This window comes from Rhinopithecus roxellana, chromosome 3, assembly GCF_007565055.1.
Source record: "Rhinopithecus roxellana isolate Shanxi Qingling chromosome 3, ASM756505v1, whole genome shotgun sequence".
Taxonomy (NCBI): domain Eukaryota; kingdom Metazoa; phylum Chordata; class Mammalia; order Primates; family Cercopithecidae; genus Rhinopithecus; species Rhinopithecus roxellana.
In genome coordinates, this window is record NC_044551.1 from 9,544,264 (window position 1) to 9,563,512 (window position 19,249).

Below are 19,249 nucleotides of genomic sequence, written 5' to 3' on the forward strand. Positions count from 1 at the left end.
CCATGGAAGGGGTGGGGAGTGACAGGCAGCCGGTGCTCCAGGATCGTTGGGTAGGGAGCCTAGCTCTCTGAAAGCAGCAATGCCTAGTGGGGGTACGGAGGCCGAGTTCGGAGACCACCTGAGTAATTGCGGTCCAGACCAAAGCCCCCTGGATCGGAACCGGAGCTACCCTCACGCCCCGCCCGGCTGCCGGGAGCCGCACTTCTGGGCGGATGCCGCCGGTCGGGAGGGACGAGGCTGACGGCGCTGATTGGCTGACCGCCGCGGCCTGGGGTTCCCCGGCCCCGCCCCTGCTGCGCTCCCCTTGCCCGCGAGGCCGCGCGCTGTCCGGTCCTGCGCTGCCCGGCAGGAGAGGGCTGGACCTCGCGTTCCTCCTCCCTACCGGTCCCCATCCTTAAAGCGCGACTCTGAACGCCCCGCCTGTGGGAGAGGGCGCCCGGGAGTAACCGGGGCAGGCCGGGGCCGGCCGAGGAGGTCCTGAGGCGACCGAGCTGCAGCGGCTGGCACACGAGCGCCTCGGCACTAACCGAGTGTTCGCGGGGGCTGTGAGGGGAGGGCCCCGGGCGCCATTGCTGGCGGTGGGAGCGCCGTCCGGTCTCATCCCGCCCTCAGCTGCTCTCCTCCTCCGGCTGGGAGGGGCCGTAGCTCGGGGCCGTCGCCAGCCCCGGGCCTGGGCTCGATAATCGAGGGCCTCGGCCGCTGTCCCGCAGCTCAGTCCATCGCCCTTGCCGGACAGCCAGGGCAGAGACCATGTTTGACAAGACGCGGCTGCCGTACGTGGCCCTCGATGTGCTCTGCGTGTTGCTGGGTACGTACGCGCCGCCGGCCCGAGGGGCGTGTGCGCCCGGGCGGGGACGGCTGTCCCAGGAGGGCTTTAGCGCAGAGCTGCCACGGGCAGCTGGGGTGTCTTGCCTGACGCGTGCGCCGCTGCGGGGCGACACACGGGGGGCGGCTTCTGCAGCCGAGGGACCCCGCTTTGCAGCCTGCACCCCGGCTCCCGCGTGCCCGCCGCTGTCTGTCGCCCGCCGGTGCGCTGAGCCCACCCGTGCTTGGACGCTGTTCACGCCTTTGCGCTCCATGCCTTGCTCCTGTTCTCTGTTTTCATTTCCACTCTAGCAGAGCAGGGTGGGCTCCTCCCCTCTGTACTGTGGAGAAGCCTGGTCACTGGAGTGACCAGTAACGAAACTGGAGATTTGATGCACAGGGGATTCTTAGTAGCAGGCACCAGTGCCTGATATATCGTGAGAAGTTTAATATTTCGGCTACAAAAGGCTAGAACGTTCCTAATTAGAAGGTGTTGCCAGGATGTAAATTGTCAGGTTGCAAGTAGGGATGAGCACACCAAGTTTTTGCGTATAGGTCTGAAGAGGCTTTGGGGGTGGGGGAGGGCGCGGTACCCCAGACCTACTGTTTCCTTGTCTGCACATACCTTGCCATGGTGTAGCTTTCCATCTCTTGTGACAGTCCCGCAAAGAGCAGTAGACATTCTTTGGCTGCAGCAGATTTCGCATTGTCTTACTGATTGGAAGAGTTCAGTTCTGAGGCTTCTGGTTGCCAGTTACTCCTTTGTTCTGAAGAGAAAGAATTGGAATCATTTGGATAAGGGATGGGCGTTGGAAGGAGTAGCTTTCACCTTTTATGTATTGTGTAAGGTAGTTATACTGTGAACTATTTATGTGTGATGGAAAAAACAAAAACAAAGCAAGAGCTGCTGGAGGTTTGGATAGTCCTACTTATGTTGAAGTAATCAGAATAGTAGTAGTATTGGCAAGTTCTCAGGGTGAGAGATCTGTGGCTTTAGCCTCCTAGATGAAAGTCTGCATAATGGTTTCTCGGTGACAGGAGATTCCCTCGGTTTTAATCCAGTAGTTCCTGGTTATTACACTCTCCAGTTTCCAACCGGACTATTTAGGCCCTTGGAATCTTGTGGAATTCTTATAAATTCTGTTACCTGGTTTTGTTGTTGTTGTAAGGAAAAATTCCATTTTGTGTGTGTGTGTTTTTTTTTGAGACAATCTTGCTTTGTCATCCAGGCTGGAGTGCAGTGGCGTTATCTCGGCTCACTTGCAACCTCTGCCTCCTGGGTTCAAGTGATTATCCTGCCTTGTCCTCTCTAGTAGCTGGGATTGCAGGCACCTGCCAACACGCCCGGCTAATTTTTCTGTTTTTAGTAGAGACAAGGTTTTCTCCATGTTGGTCAGGCTGGTCTCGAACTCCTGACCTCAGGTGATCCGCCTGCGTCAGCCTCCCAAAGTGTTGGGATTACAGGTGTGAGCCACCGCACTGGGCCCTAAAAGTGTATTTTGTTACCTGTTAATATGAAGCTTCCTTGTTTACCAAGACGCTTCCTGTTTAGGTCCACAGTGAGTTTTAGGAATTAAGTTTAGGAAAGGGGAACACAATTTTGGAACACTGCCTTTTTTTTTTTTTTTTTCCAGCTCTGTCTGTCGCCCTGGCTGGAGTGTGGTGGCGCGATCTTGGCTCACTGCAACCTCCACCTTCTGGGTTCAAGCAGTTCTCTGCCTCAGCCTCCTGAGTAGCTGGGATTACAGGCACCCACCACCATGCCTGGTTGACTTTTGTATTTTTAGTAGAGACGGGGTTTCACCATCTTGGCCAGGCTGGCCTTGAACTCCTGACCTTGTGATCCACGCGCTTCGGCCTCCCAAAGTGCTGGGGTTACAGGCATGAACCACCGCGCTCAGCTGAACACTGTCTTTATAAAAACACAGTCCTTTCAGATGTCGGGACTTAATAATTAAATATATTCAAATTTATTTGCAACAGAAAATTACCTTTCATAGAAATGTTAAATTTAAAAATATATTTTAACTTATACTTGATTCATTGGAACTTTGTTAAACTTTGTTTATATTTTAGTGAAAGGAGAGGAAAATGTTCGATCAGAAAAAAATCAGTATATTTCTAATGTATTGAATATTAGCTTATCATTGCCACATATTGTGCACTATCAGAATTACATATCATCTTCCTCTTTTCCTACTGTGGGAGTTCGATCAATTTGTAAAACAACATGATGTTTTTTTCTATGGGTCAAACACTGATTAGGATGGGTGAAACATAATACTGCTCTAAGGTAGGTTAAGCTAATGGTATTAAACACAAGGCCATATGGTAGATCTGCAATTAAAAAAAAATACATATAACGGAGGAACTGACATGAAGTACAATTTTATAAATTATGGGTTGTTGTAGCCTGTAGTTTTAACATGATACAAACATCACATAATTATCCTATAAAGGTTAATTTCATTGCTAAGTTGACCTGACAGTTGCAGGAGTAGGATGGCTCTCAGTAAGATAAAATTGTGTTTTTGGTGGTTTTGGAAAAAGCTTGCTTTGAGGACTTACTTGTTTTAGGAAAAGGCATTTGATCTATTTACAACATTATTTTTGTATTACTGGCATTTCTTTTAAAGTAATTCAGTATATTATCAATATAAGCTCAGAATTTCCTTTTCCTAAATAGAAAGTGACCTATTTTACTGGCTTTTAAAAATGTAAGATTACATTTAACAACATCAGCTGTCCATTACAAACAGCAGTGAAGGAGAACAGTGGTGCAGGAGATAAAAAACTTTTTCACGCTTACTTTTGGAAGACACATGTTATATAGCAAATGCACCTTTCTGGTGGAGTCTGTTATATTAAATTTGATTTGGATTCATTTTACTGACAGCAGGAAATTGGTAGCCTAAAATCATGATAGCTTGAAGAGGAGTTTCAACCTGGCATAAATTTCCTTTTTCTGTGGAGAATCCACAGGTAAGAATTGACTGTTAGAATAGAAAGATGATTAAGCACTTCGTAAGTGCAGGGTTATGTGAAAGTGGTTCATAATTATAATGTGAATACATTCCAGATTCTGTTAATGACCACCTCAACATCATACAGTATAGCCATTTTAATATGATGATGTTACGTGAACCTGTTATACAACTACTTTATAATTTTACTGAGAGTGATGTGTTGAAGTGATCATTAAACATGCCTTATGTGTGCGTGTGTGTGTATATATATGTTTCTGTCCCTATGTCATCTTTATCATCAGTGTGAAACACGATTTCCTCTATATACATGTTCAAATTATTAGTTCCTTAAGTGGATCTGGTAAATTCTTGGAAAAAGAATGAGAATTTTGAGAGGTAATGTATATGTGATTCCTTTCTGAAATGGAACATAGTCTTGCCATCTGTCTTTGTTTCTTTTTATGATGTGTTCTGTGACTGTAGAACAGGCCATATACGTTATCTGAGTGCATGAGAAAAGCTCTACAGAGAATGGTGGTAGGCTGGTATGAAAGGGGCGATGTTTTAGCCCAGTGTATTAAACCATATCATGAATACAACTTATTAGTGTTTAATTGCTAAGGGTCATTTCAGATTTTAGCCACTATGGCATTAGGCTGCCAATTAATGGACCCTGAGTCCATTAATTTGTTCAGTGCATATTGATTGAAGGCTAGCTTTGTGGCCAGTACCATGTTAGGGTTCTAGGGATACAAAGATGAATAAGATAATCCCTGCCCTAAAGGGCTCAAAGTCCAATGAGGAAGAAATAAAAAAGAGGTTATAATACATCATGATAAGTATGATAATGGACGTTTGGAATATGTTCCCTTTGTGCAAAGAGAAGGGCCTTGTCTAAGATCTGCTTCACTGTAGATAAATGACTTGTCTGTTTACTCTTAGAGATGCAGAAAGGTCAGAAGTTACCTGGAATTACTTGTAGCTTCTTCTTTTTTTTTTTTTCCTTTTCCAACTTGATACAGGGCGGTAGGAACCCAAGTAAGTACCAGGGTTTATGACTTATTTGCAGGCAGCCCCACAATATCTAAATTTAGATGGAACTGACAAAACTTTGATTCCATGTACCTGTGTTTTGCTGTTTGACAATCATTTAGAATATCTTTCTGTGCTGTGTGTGTTCCATTTGCCCTTCCAAATCTTTTCTCCACTCTGCTCTGTGGCTCTGGGAAATGAATTCCATGGGCTACATCAACTGATCGCTTCCTTTTTGGTTTCAGATTAGCTTTGCCCAGTGTGAGGGACATCAGAAAGGATCTCCCTAAGAGCTAGTTCCCTCTTGCTGGATTTAGTGTTGCCAAAGCTGTTCTGTGAGTAGTTCACGGCTTGTATTCAGTAATGGCCCTCTGCCAGACACCTATAGTTACACATCTTTCTGGGTTCTGATAACCCTTCCCTAGCCCATTTAGACCTGGAGATGATAATGGCTTCCTGATGTTGCTAACCTGAAGATATACCACCATCTTTTTGCTGTTTTCCCTAAACCCTCCCTGTACCTTTTGAAATGGTTCCTTCATTAAGTTTTCTTGAATACTTCATTTGAGTATGCTGTTTTTCTTGCCAGGACCGTACTGATAATACCCATCTATGTCTAAAACGGATTTGAGGTAGCTTTCCTTTTTGCATTAAACACCAATTACAGTATCCTTAATGGCAAATGCAAACAGGGGCCCATGGGCTGCTATGTTGGCTTTCTTGAGAGGGAAGGGGTTATGGTTCCCTCAGCATGCTCCAAATGTGGTATCATCATTATGCCAAATCAGAGTCAATGGGTGTAGAGTAAAATCTGGTGGCAAAAACATTTGCAGCCAACGCTAGGTGGTTGCAGGGTCCCTGTTGCTTGTTTTACCCCAGTCATTATCTCAAATACTGATGTCATTTGTTATTACCATAATGCTGACATAATTTTACCCCTTAAGGATGCTCCTAAAGAGCAGTCCCTTTGTTAAGGCTCAATCTGGGTGCCTTCCTCAAAGGGGGAAAAAACAAGTATTTTGGGAAGAGTCTCACTTGCTAAATAGTCTCCAGCATTTTGTGCCTTCCCTTTTCTTGTAAGATTTATTTGTTCATTCACTCATATTCAGTACACATTTGTTAACTGTATCATAGGTGCTGGGCAGTGTGTTAGGCACTGAAGATAAAAATAAGTAAACAAATAGGACACGGTGCCTGTCCTGACCACTTGCTGTTTTCTTTTGTTTAACTTCTATTAGGAAACTTATTTTGCTTCTGCAGAAAGTTTACTGGTTTTTCTGTTTTTTGTTTTTTTTTTCCCTCTATTCTAGTCACAGAGAGAGGGAAGGAATCTCAAATAATGAACAAATATTTGTCAAAATGGCATATTTTTGGGTCAGTCTAGAATCCTGTTGCAAGGCTTTTTCTTTCTTTAAATGGGTAGTTTTGGAACAAAAGCAGAGGCCTGGAGGAAATTGCTGCTGTTTGGCTGTCGTTGGTTTTATTTAGCTGAGTTTTAACTTAAATTTACCTTACTTGGAATAAAGTATAGAAATGTTCAGAAAACTTTCCCCTTATAGATTTTATGAAATGTAAATTCTTCCTTTATATTCTCTTTGAGTTACATCCTTTGAAAACTCAAGAATGTACTATAGATCTTTGTCACTCTCTTTCTCATTTAGTCATTTTGGGCTGAGCTCTACCAAACTTTCCGATGTGTTACTCAGTTTGGGGAATTATTCTGATTCTTTTGGTTAAGAAATTTAAGGTTAAAATTGTCAATGTTTGCCATATTAAAAAAAAAAAAAAGAGAGAAGTTGGCTGCAAAAGTCACTAAACTCCCAGATTTTGAGTGAACTGATTAACATGTAATTTCAGTTTTTATGGAAAAAATTTGGAATGTTGTCTACTTCCTCCTAATTTAGGTGCCTTAATTCAACATTTGAAATGGAAATATACAGTCTGTACAATCAGCTAATTAGGGATTATAGAGATACTGTCTTGTCTCTTTTCTTCTTTTCAAAAAAAAGCATTTGCCATCCAGAGATTATGAATGGTGATTACAAGTAGCATTCTTATCTTTCTATCCTTCTTTCTTCTTTTACCTTCTTTTTCATTGTCACTCCTTCCCCCTGCACTGTACTTCCCTTCCTTCTGCTCATCTTCCCTTCAGTCTTCTTGCTGTTTAGGTTTAATGTGCAAATGGTTCAGGTAGGTTGCCTTTTTACTCAACTGAAACTAGTCTAAAATTGGGGGCCAGGCATGGTGGCTTATGCCTGTAATCCCAGCACTTTGTGGGACTGAGGTGGGGGGGATCTCTTGAGCCCCAGAGTTCGAGACCAGCCTGGGCAACATCGTGAGACCCCATCTCTATTTTTTTAAACAAACAAAAATTATAAAATTGGGAATGTCTTGTTCCTTATAAACTATGAAAAACTAGTCTGTATTTTTCTTTAAAATGTTAGGTAGCATAGTCTAGTGATGGACTGTGGATTCAAATTTTAACTCCTCTATTGAACTGTGTGACCTTGGGAGAGTATTCTCTTTGTGCCTGTGTTCTTTAGTTATATAATGAAAGTACCTATGGTTATCTTAAATGAGACTTAAATGAATCAATATGTAAAGTGCCTTGCACTTAATATGCATGATGTATATTTGTCAAGTAAAATAATTCTCTATAATCCTACTACCTGTAACATAATAATTATATTAGTAGAAATAACATCAACTAGTTTCGTATTAGGGACAAAAACACAAACTTTAAAATGTTTCTCATGAGTACTCATGGAATGCTTTTGAAACTTAGTGTTTTATTAGTTATGTGTGAAAGCCACGTACATGATTTATAAGTAGTGGTAATTCCAGCCATGGTGAAAATTGATCTGTATAGGTCTGTGGTGGAGTGTAATTAAACAAATGGAAAAACTGTTATTTTATACAGTGATAAGTCCTGAATTTCAGCGTACTCCAGAAAGTGGAGTCAGCTACACTCTAGTCACCTTTTTATTGCCGAGGTCTTGGGAATGATTACTCCACTTTAGAAAAGTAGGGTTAATATTCCTAAAACTTTTTTTTTTTTTGGGACGTAGTTTCACTCCTGTCGCCCAGGCTGGAGTGCAATGGCATGATCTCGGCTCACTGCAACCTCTGCCTCCCAGGTTCAAGCGATTCTCCTGCCTCGGCCTCCTGAGTAGCTGGGATTTACAGGTGCCCACCACCACGTCGAGCTAATTCTGCTAAAAAGAGATGGGGTTTCACCATGTTGTCCAGGCTAGTCTGAAACTCCTGACCTCAGGTGATCCACCTGTCTTGGCTCTTAAAGTGCTGGGATTACAGGTGTGAGCCACCGCACCTGGCCCAGTATTCCCAGAACTTTTCAGTGACCTTAATTATACTTCCTCATTTGTATAAATTCTATTATTTGAATTGCTCTTTGCAATTAAACAGGCAGCAAGGAAAAACTGTTGTGTAATACTTCTCTATATCCTCTCTCCCTCTAAACCAAGCTTGTCCGACCCATGGCCGGGCTGCATGCAGCCCAGAATGGCTTTGAATATGGTCCAACACAAATTCGTAAACTTTCTTAAAACATTATGAGATTTTTTTGCAATTTTTTTTAAGCTCATTGGCTGTTGTTAGTGTTAGTGTGTTTTATATGTAGCCCAAGACAATTCTTCTTTCAGGGTACTCCAGGGAAGCCAAAAGATTGGACACTGCTGCGTCTAAACTCTGTTTTTCAAACATTGTGACATATGTTAAACTCAAATTGTTTTTAAAGTTGTGTGAGCACAATGTAGTTTTAAAGTATTTGACATTGCATCTTTTATTTATTTATTAAGCACACATTATTTGCTGTAATACAATGCCAGGAGCTGGAAATACCACTGTAAAAAAGATAAGATCTCCATACCAGTGTATATAAGACAATTACAGATGTTTGTAAAGGCTATGACAGAATTAAAGCAAGATTATAAGAAAGTTAGACTTTTGGGTACAGCAGTCTCAATGAAGGCTCTCTGAAGAGGGAATATTTGAATTGAGAGGTATTGAACTTGAGATTTAAAGAAGAAAATGAGTCAGCCCTGGAGGAGCTGGGGGAAAATTCCAAGCATAGGGAGGAGCAGGTGTTGAGGGCAAAAGGAGAAAAGGGCATTTTGTCACAGAAAAGAGGCCAGTGTGTCTGGAATATGGTATGTATCAATGGTATTTTTAATAGTGAATTTTGTGACTTTTATTTCTAAATGCCAGAATGGATAAAAATAACAACTGACATTTATTTAGTGCTCTCTAGGCTTGGTGCAGCCAGTGCAGTCTCTCAACTCTCTCAGGAGCTTGGTCATCTGCATTCTGTAGATGACGGAAGTGAGGGCTGGGGAAGTTGGGAAACTCACCCAGGGCAACCCAGCTAACAATGGTATAGTCAGGAATTGGGAAGTGCATTTTTGAGGATTATAACTTCTGAATGCAGAGTAACTAGTGTGTATTTAGGAAAGGTTGTAATAAATGGAGAGGGTGAAGTGGGGATGGTTGATGAGTACAAAAAAATAGGTAGAATGAATAAGATCTAATATTTGATAGTACAGCAGAGTGATTATAGTCAATAATAATTTAATTGTACATTTAAAAATAAACAGTATAATTGGATTGTTTGTAGCACAAAGAATAAATGGTTGAGGTGATAGATATCCCATTTACCCTGATGTAATGATTATGAATTATATGCCTTTATCAAAATATCCCATGTACCCCATTTATACGTATATTTACTATGTACCCACAAAAATTAAAAGTAAAAAAAGAAATTGAGAGGGTGAGAAAGGCAAGATTGTGGGAATTCATTGTCTATAAAAACAATGATTATTGGACCGGGCGCGGTGGCTCACGCCTGTAATCCCAGCATTTTGGGAGGCCGAGGTGGGCGGATTATGAGGTCAGGAGATCGAGACCATCCTGGCTAATACCGTGATACCCCATCTCTACTAAAAATAAAATTAGCCGGGCGTGGTGGCGGGCGCCTGTAGTCCCAGCTACTTGGGAGGCTGAGGCAGGAGAATGGCGAGAACCCGGGAGGCGAAGCTTGCAGTGAGCTGAGGTTGCACCACTGCACTCCAGCCCTGGCGACAGAGTGAGACTCCGTCTCAAAAACAAAACAAAACAAAATGATTATATTAGGTGGCTTAAATATTTTGTAACTATCTTAGTTTTATGTTTAGTTATGATGTAGTTTTGAGTCAGTTTCTGTTTACCATCTTGAGTATATCTGCTGTGTAAAAGAGGCACTTTAAAGTTGAGACCAGTGGCTTCTACCTGTAATCCCAGCACATTGGGAGGCCGAGGCAGGAGTATTGCTTGAGGTCAGAAGTTGCAGGTTGCAGTGAGCTGTGATTGTGCCACTGCACTTCAGCCTGGGCGACAGAGCGAGACTCTGTATCTTTAAAAACAAAAAGAAGAGGCACTTCAATATTTCATATCTCAGTCTCCCAATAACTATTAAGCACTAGCAATGAGGTTGTATCATACTGGAGGATGTAACTAATTTCCCCTATTCAGTAACATGCTCACAGACTTTTACTTCAAACAGCATTGTTGTTGCAGGCATTCCTTTCAGGTTTTCACAGGAAAGGAAGATCTTTGTCTTTGCCTGTGTTTCAAATGAATCATGTATGGAGTTCAGAGTGACCTTTGGTAATGCATTCTAGCAGATATAGTTAGAACCTCGTGATTTAGTCCTCAGTTGTCACTGCTTGGAAATGTTTCCTGAGTCTTTTTCAGGGTGGGGTGTCCGGGAAAATGACATATAGGAAATGTGTAGCGGATGAGCCCTTCAGTTAATTGGCAGCTTATTACGCCAGATTCTGCCTTGCCTTTTGGTTCATTTGTGTCAGTAGTAGGAGAGATGGGTTTGCTGCTGGGTGCTAGAGAGGTAAATGAGTAGAGAAGAAAGCTGTTATCTATTGAATCTCTAGTATATGCCTTTGGTAAATGTTTTACATTAACTCATGTAATCATCACAGAACTCTGAGGTACGTGGTATTAGCCTCATTTTATGTACTACCTACCACTGGAGATACCAAAAATAGGTACACATTTTTCAATCAAGGGAAAAATATAACCCATGGGTTTTTAATAGCTTATTACTTATGGTGGAAGACAGACTCAGGAAAAATGATAAAACTGTATAATGTTATCGAGTGCCTGTTAGCGCTGAGATTACTACGAATGAGTGAGACAGGGGTCTCCATCCTCGAAAGGTACATAGAGCTTTGGAAGGTGAGTTAGGCAGGTATTTTAATCAAGTCTTTTTTTTTTTTTTTTTTTTTTTTTTGAGACAGAGTCTCACTCTGTTGCCCAGGCTAAGCGCAGTGGCATGATCACAGCTCACTGCAGCCTTGACCTCCCAGACTCAAGTGATTTTCCCAACTCAGCCTCTGTGAGTTGCAAGGACTGCAGGTGTGCACCACCATGCCTGGCTAATTTCTTTTTCTTTCTTTTCTTTTTTTTTGAGAGAGAGACTCGCTCTGTCACCCAGGCTGGAGTGCAGTGACTCAGTCTCAGCTCACTGCAACTTTGCCACCCGGGTTCAAGCGATCTTCCTGCCTCAGCCTCCCGAGTAGCTGGGATTACAGGTGTGCGCCACCATGCCTGGCTAATTTTTGTATTTTTAGTAGAGACAGAGTGTTCACCATGTTGGCCAGACTGGTCTTGAACTCCTGACCTCAAGTGATTTGCCCACCTCAGCCTCCCAGAGTGCTGGGATTACAGGTGTGAGCCACCGCTCCCAGATCTGGCTAATTTTTGATTTTTCTGTAGATGCAAGGTCTCACTCTGTTGCCCAAGTTGGTCTGGAACTCCTGGACTCAAGTGATCCTCCTGCATCAGCCTCCCAAAGTGCTGGGATTACAGTTGTGAGCCATTGTACTGGGCCGGGAGTCTATCTTTATTTCAAAACAATTTCCCCTGAAACCATTGCTGCTGTTGCTATACAGCAGAGATAATGTAAACCTTTGGGCACATTACTTTTGGCTACTGCTAAATTCCGAAATAATTCCTGTAGATAGTTCAGAAGGATATGAATCTATCCACATTAATAGGTGAAAACACTCTAATATGGTTGCTTAGGAAGTGTATCACCATTCAGATACTTGTTATATGAATGACAGGGCAATAGACTTGAGTCAGCCATTCTTCCAGGGTTTAAAGTCTAGCTCAATCTATTACTAATTGTGTGACATTGGGTAGGTCACCTTAACTCTTTGAGTTTCCTCATCTAATGAGGAAAGAGATGATGCTAATAGTGTCTTTCTCATAGTGCTGTGAAATTAGATGAGATAATGCATGAGACGATGTATGTGAAGTGTTTAACATAGTCCTGGCCTGCATAATGTTTTTGCTGCTGCTGTTATGATCATTATTAAGCTAATAAGCCAATTTTGTACCACTGACACAGTCTGCTATTTAAATGTGATTTCATGTGTCGGTGACTTTTTTTTTTGTTTGTTTAGTTTGTCCTAGCTGCAGTTTAAACAGCATTGAAGTCAGAACCTGGTTTGTATTTCAGTTCCTAGTGCCCAGATCATGGTGGGAAATGTTTTGATTACCTCTAACCTATTTCTTTCTGGAATCAGATACCTCAGATCTTCTAATTGTACTTCTAGGTGTACTTCTAGGTGAACAGTATTCCCTCAGCTCATAGGCAAGGTACCTAAATGAAGTTCTTGGTTGGAGAGAGAACAGCAAACTAGAAATACAAATAAATAAAGATGTGTGTGAGGTGGGAATGGCATGGTTTGGATAGTAATAATTTCTCTTAGTTCTCAGCTCCTAAAACATGAAGATTTTATTTCTTGAATATAAACTTGTCAAGAGCTAACTTAAAGTACAGGTTGAATGAGCTAAACATTGCCGCTTGTCATCATAACTTCTTTTGATGAATAATTTATTCCTTATTTTTTCTGTAGAGTTTAAGAAATAGGTGTATGTAATGATTACAGTCATTTACGGTGTTCTGGGATTGTCCTAATTTTAGGTAACTGTCTTCAGAAAGGTAGCTTGTTAAATAGATGATTAAATGTAATTAAAATTCATACTTTTATACTTTTTTATTTTTATTTTTTGAGACAGAGTTTTGCTCTTGTCCAGGCTGGAGTGCAATGGTATGATCTTGGCTCACGGCGACTGCCGGCTCACTGGTTCCAGTGATTCTCCTGCCTCGGCCTCCTGGTAGCTGGTATTACAGGCACCCACCATCATACCCAGCTAAATTTTTGGATTTTTAGTAGAGATGGGGTTTCACCATGTGGGCCAGGGTGGTCTCGAACTCCTGACCTCAGGTGATCTCCCCACCTTGGCCTCCCAAAGTGCTGGGATTACAGTGTGAGCCACCATGCCTGGCCACTGTTTTCTTAAAATTTTTAAAAAACACACTTTTAAGAGAATATCTCTGATCTGGAAAGTATCACTAGCATAGTTACGCAGTGTAGCAGAGGCAAGTGACATTTGTTGTATTTTACTGTTTTTCAAAGGGCTTGGATAAGAGACAGGAGTTTTAAATGTGCTCCTTTCCAACTATTGTCTCTGCCTAACCCAGTAGCCACTTGGAGAAAAGGTTTCTTAAATTGTGATGTTATCAAAACTTGTTAGGCAGGTTATGGATAATGCTCAACTTTATGGCTAGTGTGGATATCTATATTAAAATTTACTTTATGTCCCACAGTATGGATGAAATTCTCAGTGTTGCTGTTGAATATAGTCTAATTATTAACCAAATCTGAAAACCAGTAATTACCCTCTGTGAAGTTTTTTTTTTATGGATTTCCCCCCTTTCCTCAGGATTTGGCATTGTAAATGTTTTTTTAGTGAGTGGAATTTAGTTTGAACCTTTTATGTAAGAGTTCAAAGTGTGATCTACTAGTAAAAACAGTTGGTTTGGAAGTCAGATTCCAGTCTTGCCTCTGCTGTTCTCTGTGATCTCATGGACAAGATCCTATGGCTGCTTCATTTACTGATTGTAAATTATAATGAGAATGATGTATTCCTTGTTTATCTCTCAGGATCATAGTAGTAAATGAACCTCAGTTATTAAGGAGAGTCATCTTGCAGCAGTTGACACCAGTGGACTCAGGTAGTAAGACAAAGAGCACATGGTGTTTAAGGGGCTATTTTGAGCAACTGCAGTGGACTTGTGGGAGATCAATTATAAACTTAGCCTGGCTAAGAATGGGGTGAGTGTTGCTGTCAGCAGAAAATAGGAAAAAGTTGAAGACTGAAGTATTTAGAAAGTGGTAATATAGGAAAATGATCCCTGACACAAAGTAGTGTAGGCCTCCTGCCTGGCTTTGGTTACATATGTTTCTTCTGATAAAAAAGGAGGCAAAGATGAGAGTAGGAAAACGAAAATTAAAAAATGAAAAAAGGCCGGGCTGTGGTGGCTCATGCCTGTAAATCCCAGCACTTTGGGAGGCTGAGGCCCCAGCTGGGTGTCAATTTTTTTTTCTTATCAACATTATAATGAAATGAGGTTTTTCAAGGAGCTGCTGTATGAGACTAACCCAGAATAATTTTTCAAATTACCAGATTTAATGAATCAGAATTTCTAAGAAATATGCTGGATAATCTAAATACTTAACAAGCTTCTCAGGTGATTCTTCTCATTAGGGAGATTTGGGAAATTTCTAGATGAGTGCTTCTCTAGCGTTAATGTGCATAGGAATCACCTGGGGTGTTGTTTAAAATGCAGTTTTAGGGCTGGGTGCGGTGGCCCATGCCTGTAATCCCAGCACTCTGGGAGGCAGAGGCAGGCACATCATGAGGTCAGGATTCTGACCAACATGGTGAAACCCCGTCTCTACTAAAACTACAGAATTAGCTGGGTGTGGTGGCTCATGCCTGTAATCCCAGCCTCCCAGCTGCTCGGGAGGTTGACGCAGGAGAATCGCCTGAACCGGGAGGCAGAGGTTGCAGTGAGCTGAGATTGCGCCACAGCACACCAGCCTGGGCAACTAGAGCAAAACAACGTCTCAACAACAAAAAAGATAAAAGTAAATACTGTCGGTAGCTCTGTTTTTGCCTTTCAGGAGCACTTCTGAAGAGAAGGAGGCTTTTTTGAGAGGAAAGAGGATTAATCATGAGGACATGCTTTGGAAGGGCAGAGTTTGCTGTCCAGTTAAGAGATTGTGGTAGAGATTTTATTTTCAGTTGGATTAAGTCTAGAATCACACTGATAGCAATTTACATTGCCTGAAGTAGGGAATTTGCTCTTTAGGTTGGTCAATTAATTAGGTCCATATTGTAGATTTGCTAGAAAAAGGAGCAACTCACTTGAAGAACTTTGTGGTGGTTGCTCTTATTTCATATCCTCACATGTTTCAAGATTAAGGATGAAAATTGGGCCTGGTGTTATAGCTCACACCTGTATTCCCAGCACTTTGGGAGGCAGAGGTGGGCAGGTTGCTTGAGCCAGGAGTTCAAGACCAGCCTGGGCAACATGGCAAAACCTCGTTTCTACCTAAACAAAACAAAACAAAACAAAACAAAACAAAACAAAATTAACTGGGTTTGGTGGTGCAGGCCTATAGTCCCCAGCTAACTTGGGTGTTGAGGTGGATCACCTGAGCCTGGGAAGGTCAAGGCTGCAATGAGCTGTGATTGTACCACTACACTCTATCTAGCCTGGGTGACACAGTGAGATAGGGTCTTGAAAAAAGTAAAAAAAGAAAATTTGATTTGGAAGATAGTGTAATTTGGTTGAATATTTTGTAAATTAAAGTTGTAGTAAAAGCAGAGGAGTTTGAAATTTTGAACTGTCAAATCAAATAGAATTGTAGCAGAAGTGTTGCTATGAGGCTAGCCATAGACATATTTTAGTGAATTATCTGACATAGTGAATTATAGGAGACTTCAGTGAATTATATGAGATAAAGACATATTAATACTTTCTGCAATGAAGAATGTAAATGGGTACTATTTGAGTGGGCTACCATTATATTTATGTAAGCTCTAACTACCCAAAATAACAGGGAAACAGTGTTGTACCTTTTTAAAGAGCTTAGAATGCTAGGGTGATTCTTACCTTGCAGTTTCAACAGAAGATTTTATATTTTATTAAGACATGAAACAAATTCTCATTCATTTTTATTAATATATAGATATTTTGCAGAATTCTTTTGTGTTCATGGGATGCATAAAGGTTGAGTATGGGCATTGGAAGCATACAGGTCTGAGTTTGAATCTCAGTTCTGTCACCTATTGCTTGAGTAACTCACCTGAGTTCACAACTTAAGTTTCTTTATCTGAAAAGGACTGTGTCTTAATCTGTATGTTCTCCTTGGCATGTGGCCCACTTGGCATAGTGGGCATTTGTTTATTCCACAAATATCTATTGCTCATATACTATGTGCCAAGCACTGTCTTAGGTAATAGAGATACAGGTAATCATACAAATAAATGTGAAAGATGAACCGGTAAGTGTTGTGAAGGAGAAGTATGAGTGTTATGATAGTTTATAATGAGGGGGTCTACGAAAAAGGAGAATGAGGTAGCTTTTAAAAATGATTACTTTTGCTGCAGGGTAGAATCATAGATTAGAGCTAAGAAATAATGGATTTAGGGAGATCAGTTAGGAAGCTGCTGTAACAGTCTAAGTGAGGCAGGTAGTGAGACTAAAGAGGTGGTGGTGATGGTGGTGGAAATGGAGAGTACATTTCGGAGGTATTTGGGAAGTAAGGGATACCTGTCTTGGTGACATGTTGAAGGTGGAGGGTAGGAGAGAGAAATGTCAAGAATAGTTCTGAAGCTTCTGGCTTGTATAATTGAACAGATGTTGGTTCCTGCCAGTTACTGAGGTGGAGTGTGCTAGATGAGAACCTGGTTTGATAGGAAGGGGGATGGGGAGGAGATAGTTTGGTTTGGGGCATGTAAGTTGAAGATGCTTTTGAAATATTTAAGTGGAAGTGTCAAGTTCTTGTTTGGATAATGGTTCTAGAGCTCAGAGTAATGGGCAGACTTTTGAGACTCGTTGGCATATTCATGGTAATTGAAGCTATGAGAATTGATGAAATTTCAGGAAGAAGTTATAAAATGAAAACGGAGGAAGACTTTGTACTGAGCTTTGAGAAACTGACATTTCAGATTGGTTGGAGGGAATTAAGACCACCAAGACTGAGAAGCAATACCTTAAAAGCCAGGAGAGTGTTTCTGGAAAGCCAAGTGGAGAGAGTGGCAATGAGCTACATTCTTCTGAAGCGTCAAACAAGATAAAGACTGGAGAGTGTCCATTGGGTTTAGTTATACAAGATCAGTTGTAACCTTATGTAAAGCCATTTCAGTGGTGAGTTGGAAGCTGAAAGAGATGGATATTGCTGGGTATAGATTATTCTTTGAAAAAGTTGGATTGAGAAAGAAGGGAGAATGTGGTAGCTTAAGGGAGAAGACACTCAAATATTGGCTGAGTGAATACATGTGCAACATGAACCTCCTTTAGAAAAAAGCACAGGCTAGCAGGATCATCTCTGAGGATGATGGGAGGAAGATCTGTTAGGGATATCAAATGAAACACGAATAGTCTGGGATCATAGTTTTTCGTGGCTTCCTATGATGTGCCAGATGAGGGAAGAATAATCTCGCCAGAAGGAGAAATGTCATTTTTAGAACAATGGTATAGGAATTGTTGACCGCCCTTACAGAGAACCCTCATTGCTGAGAATTTGATATATTGTTTTCCAACTATTACCAAGTATAGTGGAAAGAGTCTGGGATTTAGAGCCTGGTATTCAAAATTTCATAATCTGCTTTGATATTTTCTTGTGTTAGGTTGCACAGTTGATTATTTAGTCCTAAAACGCTTCAATTTCTTCATTTGTAAAATGGAGCAAATACTGTCTAGTTCATGGATTTGTTAGGATTAAATGATAATCTGTGTATATAAAGCAGCAGGTATTTAGTAGACAGTCAATAAGCTGATGTCTGCTTGTTTTCTTGCTTCTCATGGTAACAGTTGTTTATTGTGTATTTTCAGCATTATAAGTTTGCTCTTAGCCTCAAAGGAATAATTTGTGGGAATCCTTCCTTCAGCTTATCTTCTGTGTAGAATAACTTGAGTGATACAAGCATACATTTTTGGGGAAATGGAAATATGATTTGCTACTTGTAATAACCAATAAATAAGTGTTTTGCCAGACATTTTTGGCAGGTATGTCTTATATTTGTGTGCCTTTAAAAAAAAGTGTGTGTATTTTAAAGTTTACTAATTTAGATATGCCAATTTGGTAACTTCCTGCCAGAGTAAGAGTTTTTATGTTTTCCTTCTGAGACACACCTTAGTATAACTTTATTTTAGTTTCTGGACCGTTGCCATTTGGCATAACTTCAAACTAGATGTGATGGACCCACATAAATACTTTTAAGATTTAACATTTTTGTTTTTATGGTTGGGGGGATATGAACTTTCAAAACCAGTTGAGGTGTCAGGTCTGGATTTTATTTGGTTGTTTAATTTTTTTTTTTTTTTTTGAGACAAGGTCTTCCTCATTGTTCAGGATGGAGTGCAGTGGTGTGATCACAGCTAACTTGCAGCCTTGACCTCCAGGGCTCAATTTGATCCTCCCACCTCAGCCTCCTGAGTAGCTGGGATTACAGGTGCATGCCACCACACCTGACTAATTTTTGTACTTGTTTCTTTTGTAGAGATGGGGTTTTGTTATGTGCCTAGGCAGGTTTTGCACTCCTGGGCTCAAGCGATCTGCCTGTCTTGGCCTACCAAAGTGCTGGGATTATAGGCATGAGCCATTGTGCCTGGCCATTTAAAATTTTTTGTTTGTATTTTTGATTCTTGAATTTTTTTTCTACACATATTTTGAACACTGAGATAACTAATTATATACCAAAATGACTGAAATGAAGTCAGTCTGATTTCTGTAAGTTTGATTGCTAAAGCAGTATCCTTGAAGGTGTTAAAATGTGCTCTCAATCCCACCCTATACAACCTCTATCTCCCAGGCTGAAGTGCAGTGGCACAAACATGGCTCACTGTAGCCTTGACCTTGTATGCTTAAGCAATCCTCACATTTCAGCCTCCTGAGCAGCTGGAACCACAGATGTGCACTGCCATGTGTGGCTAATTTTTAAAATTTCTGTAGAGTCCTGGTCTCACTGTGTTGTCCAGGCTGGGCTCAGGGGATCCTCTCACCTCTGCCTCCCAAAGTGCTAGGATTACAGGCATTAGCCACCACTCCTAGCCTATGTATGAACCTTTGCAGAAGTAGATTACCCTAGAATTTTTATAAGAACATTAGAATTTGCCGGCTTTATTCAAGAGTTAATACAGGCCGGGCTCAGTGGCTCATGCCTGTAATCCCAGCACTTTGGGAGGCCAAGGCGGGCGGACCACCTGGGGTCAGGAGTTCAAGACCAGCCTGGCCAACATGGTGAAACCCTGTCTCTACTAAAAAAAAAAAAAAAAAAATGAGCCAGGT

General features: G+C 41.3%; 1 protein-coding gene across 2 annotated transcripts in view; it reads left to right on the plus strand.

Annotated features, from left to right (window-relative positions):
• The first annotated feature begins 311 nt into the window (after positions 1 to 311).
• PLPP1 (phospholipid phosphatase 1) overlaps positions 312 to 19,249 on the plus strand; it is a 112,101-nt gene continuing 93,163 nt past the window's right edge. For both annotated transcript variants that reach the window (XM_010386475.2, XM_010386476.2), the window contains exon 1: positions 312 to 808. In XM_010386475.2, the coding sequence (XP_010384777.1) occupies positions 751 to 808 (58 nt within the window). In that variant the 5' untranslated portion in view covers positions 312 to 750. The remainder of the gene's footprint in view (positions 809 to 19,249) is intronic.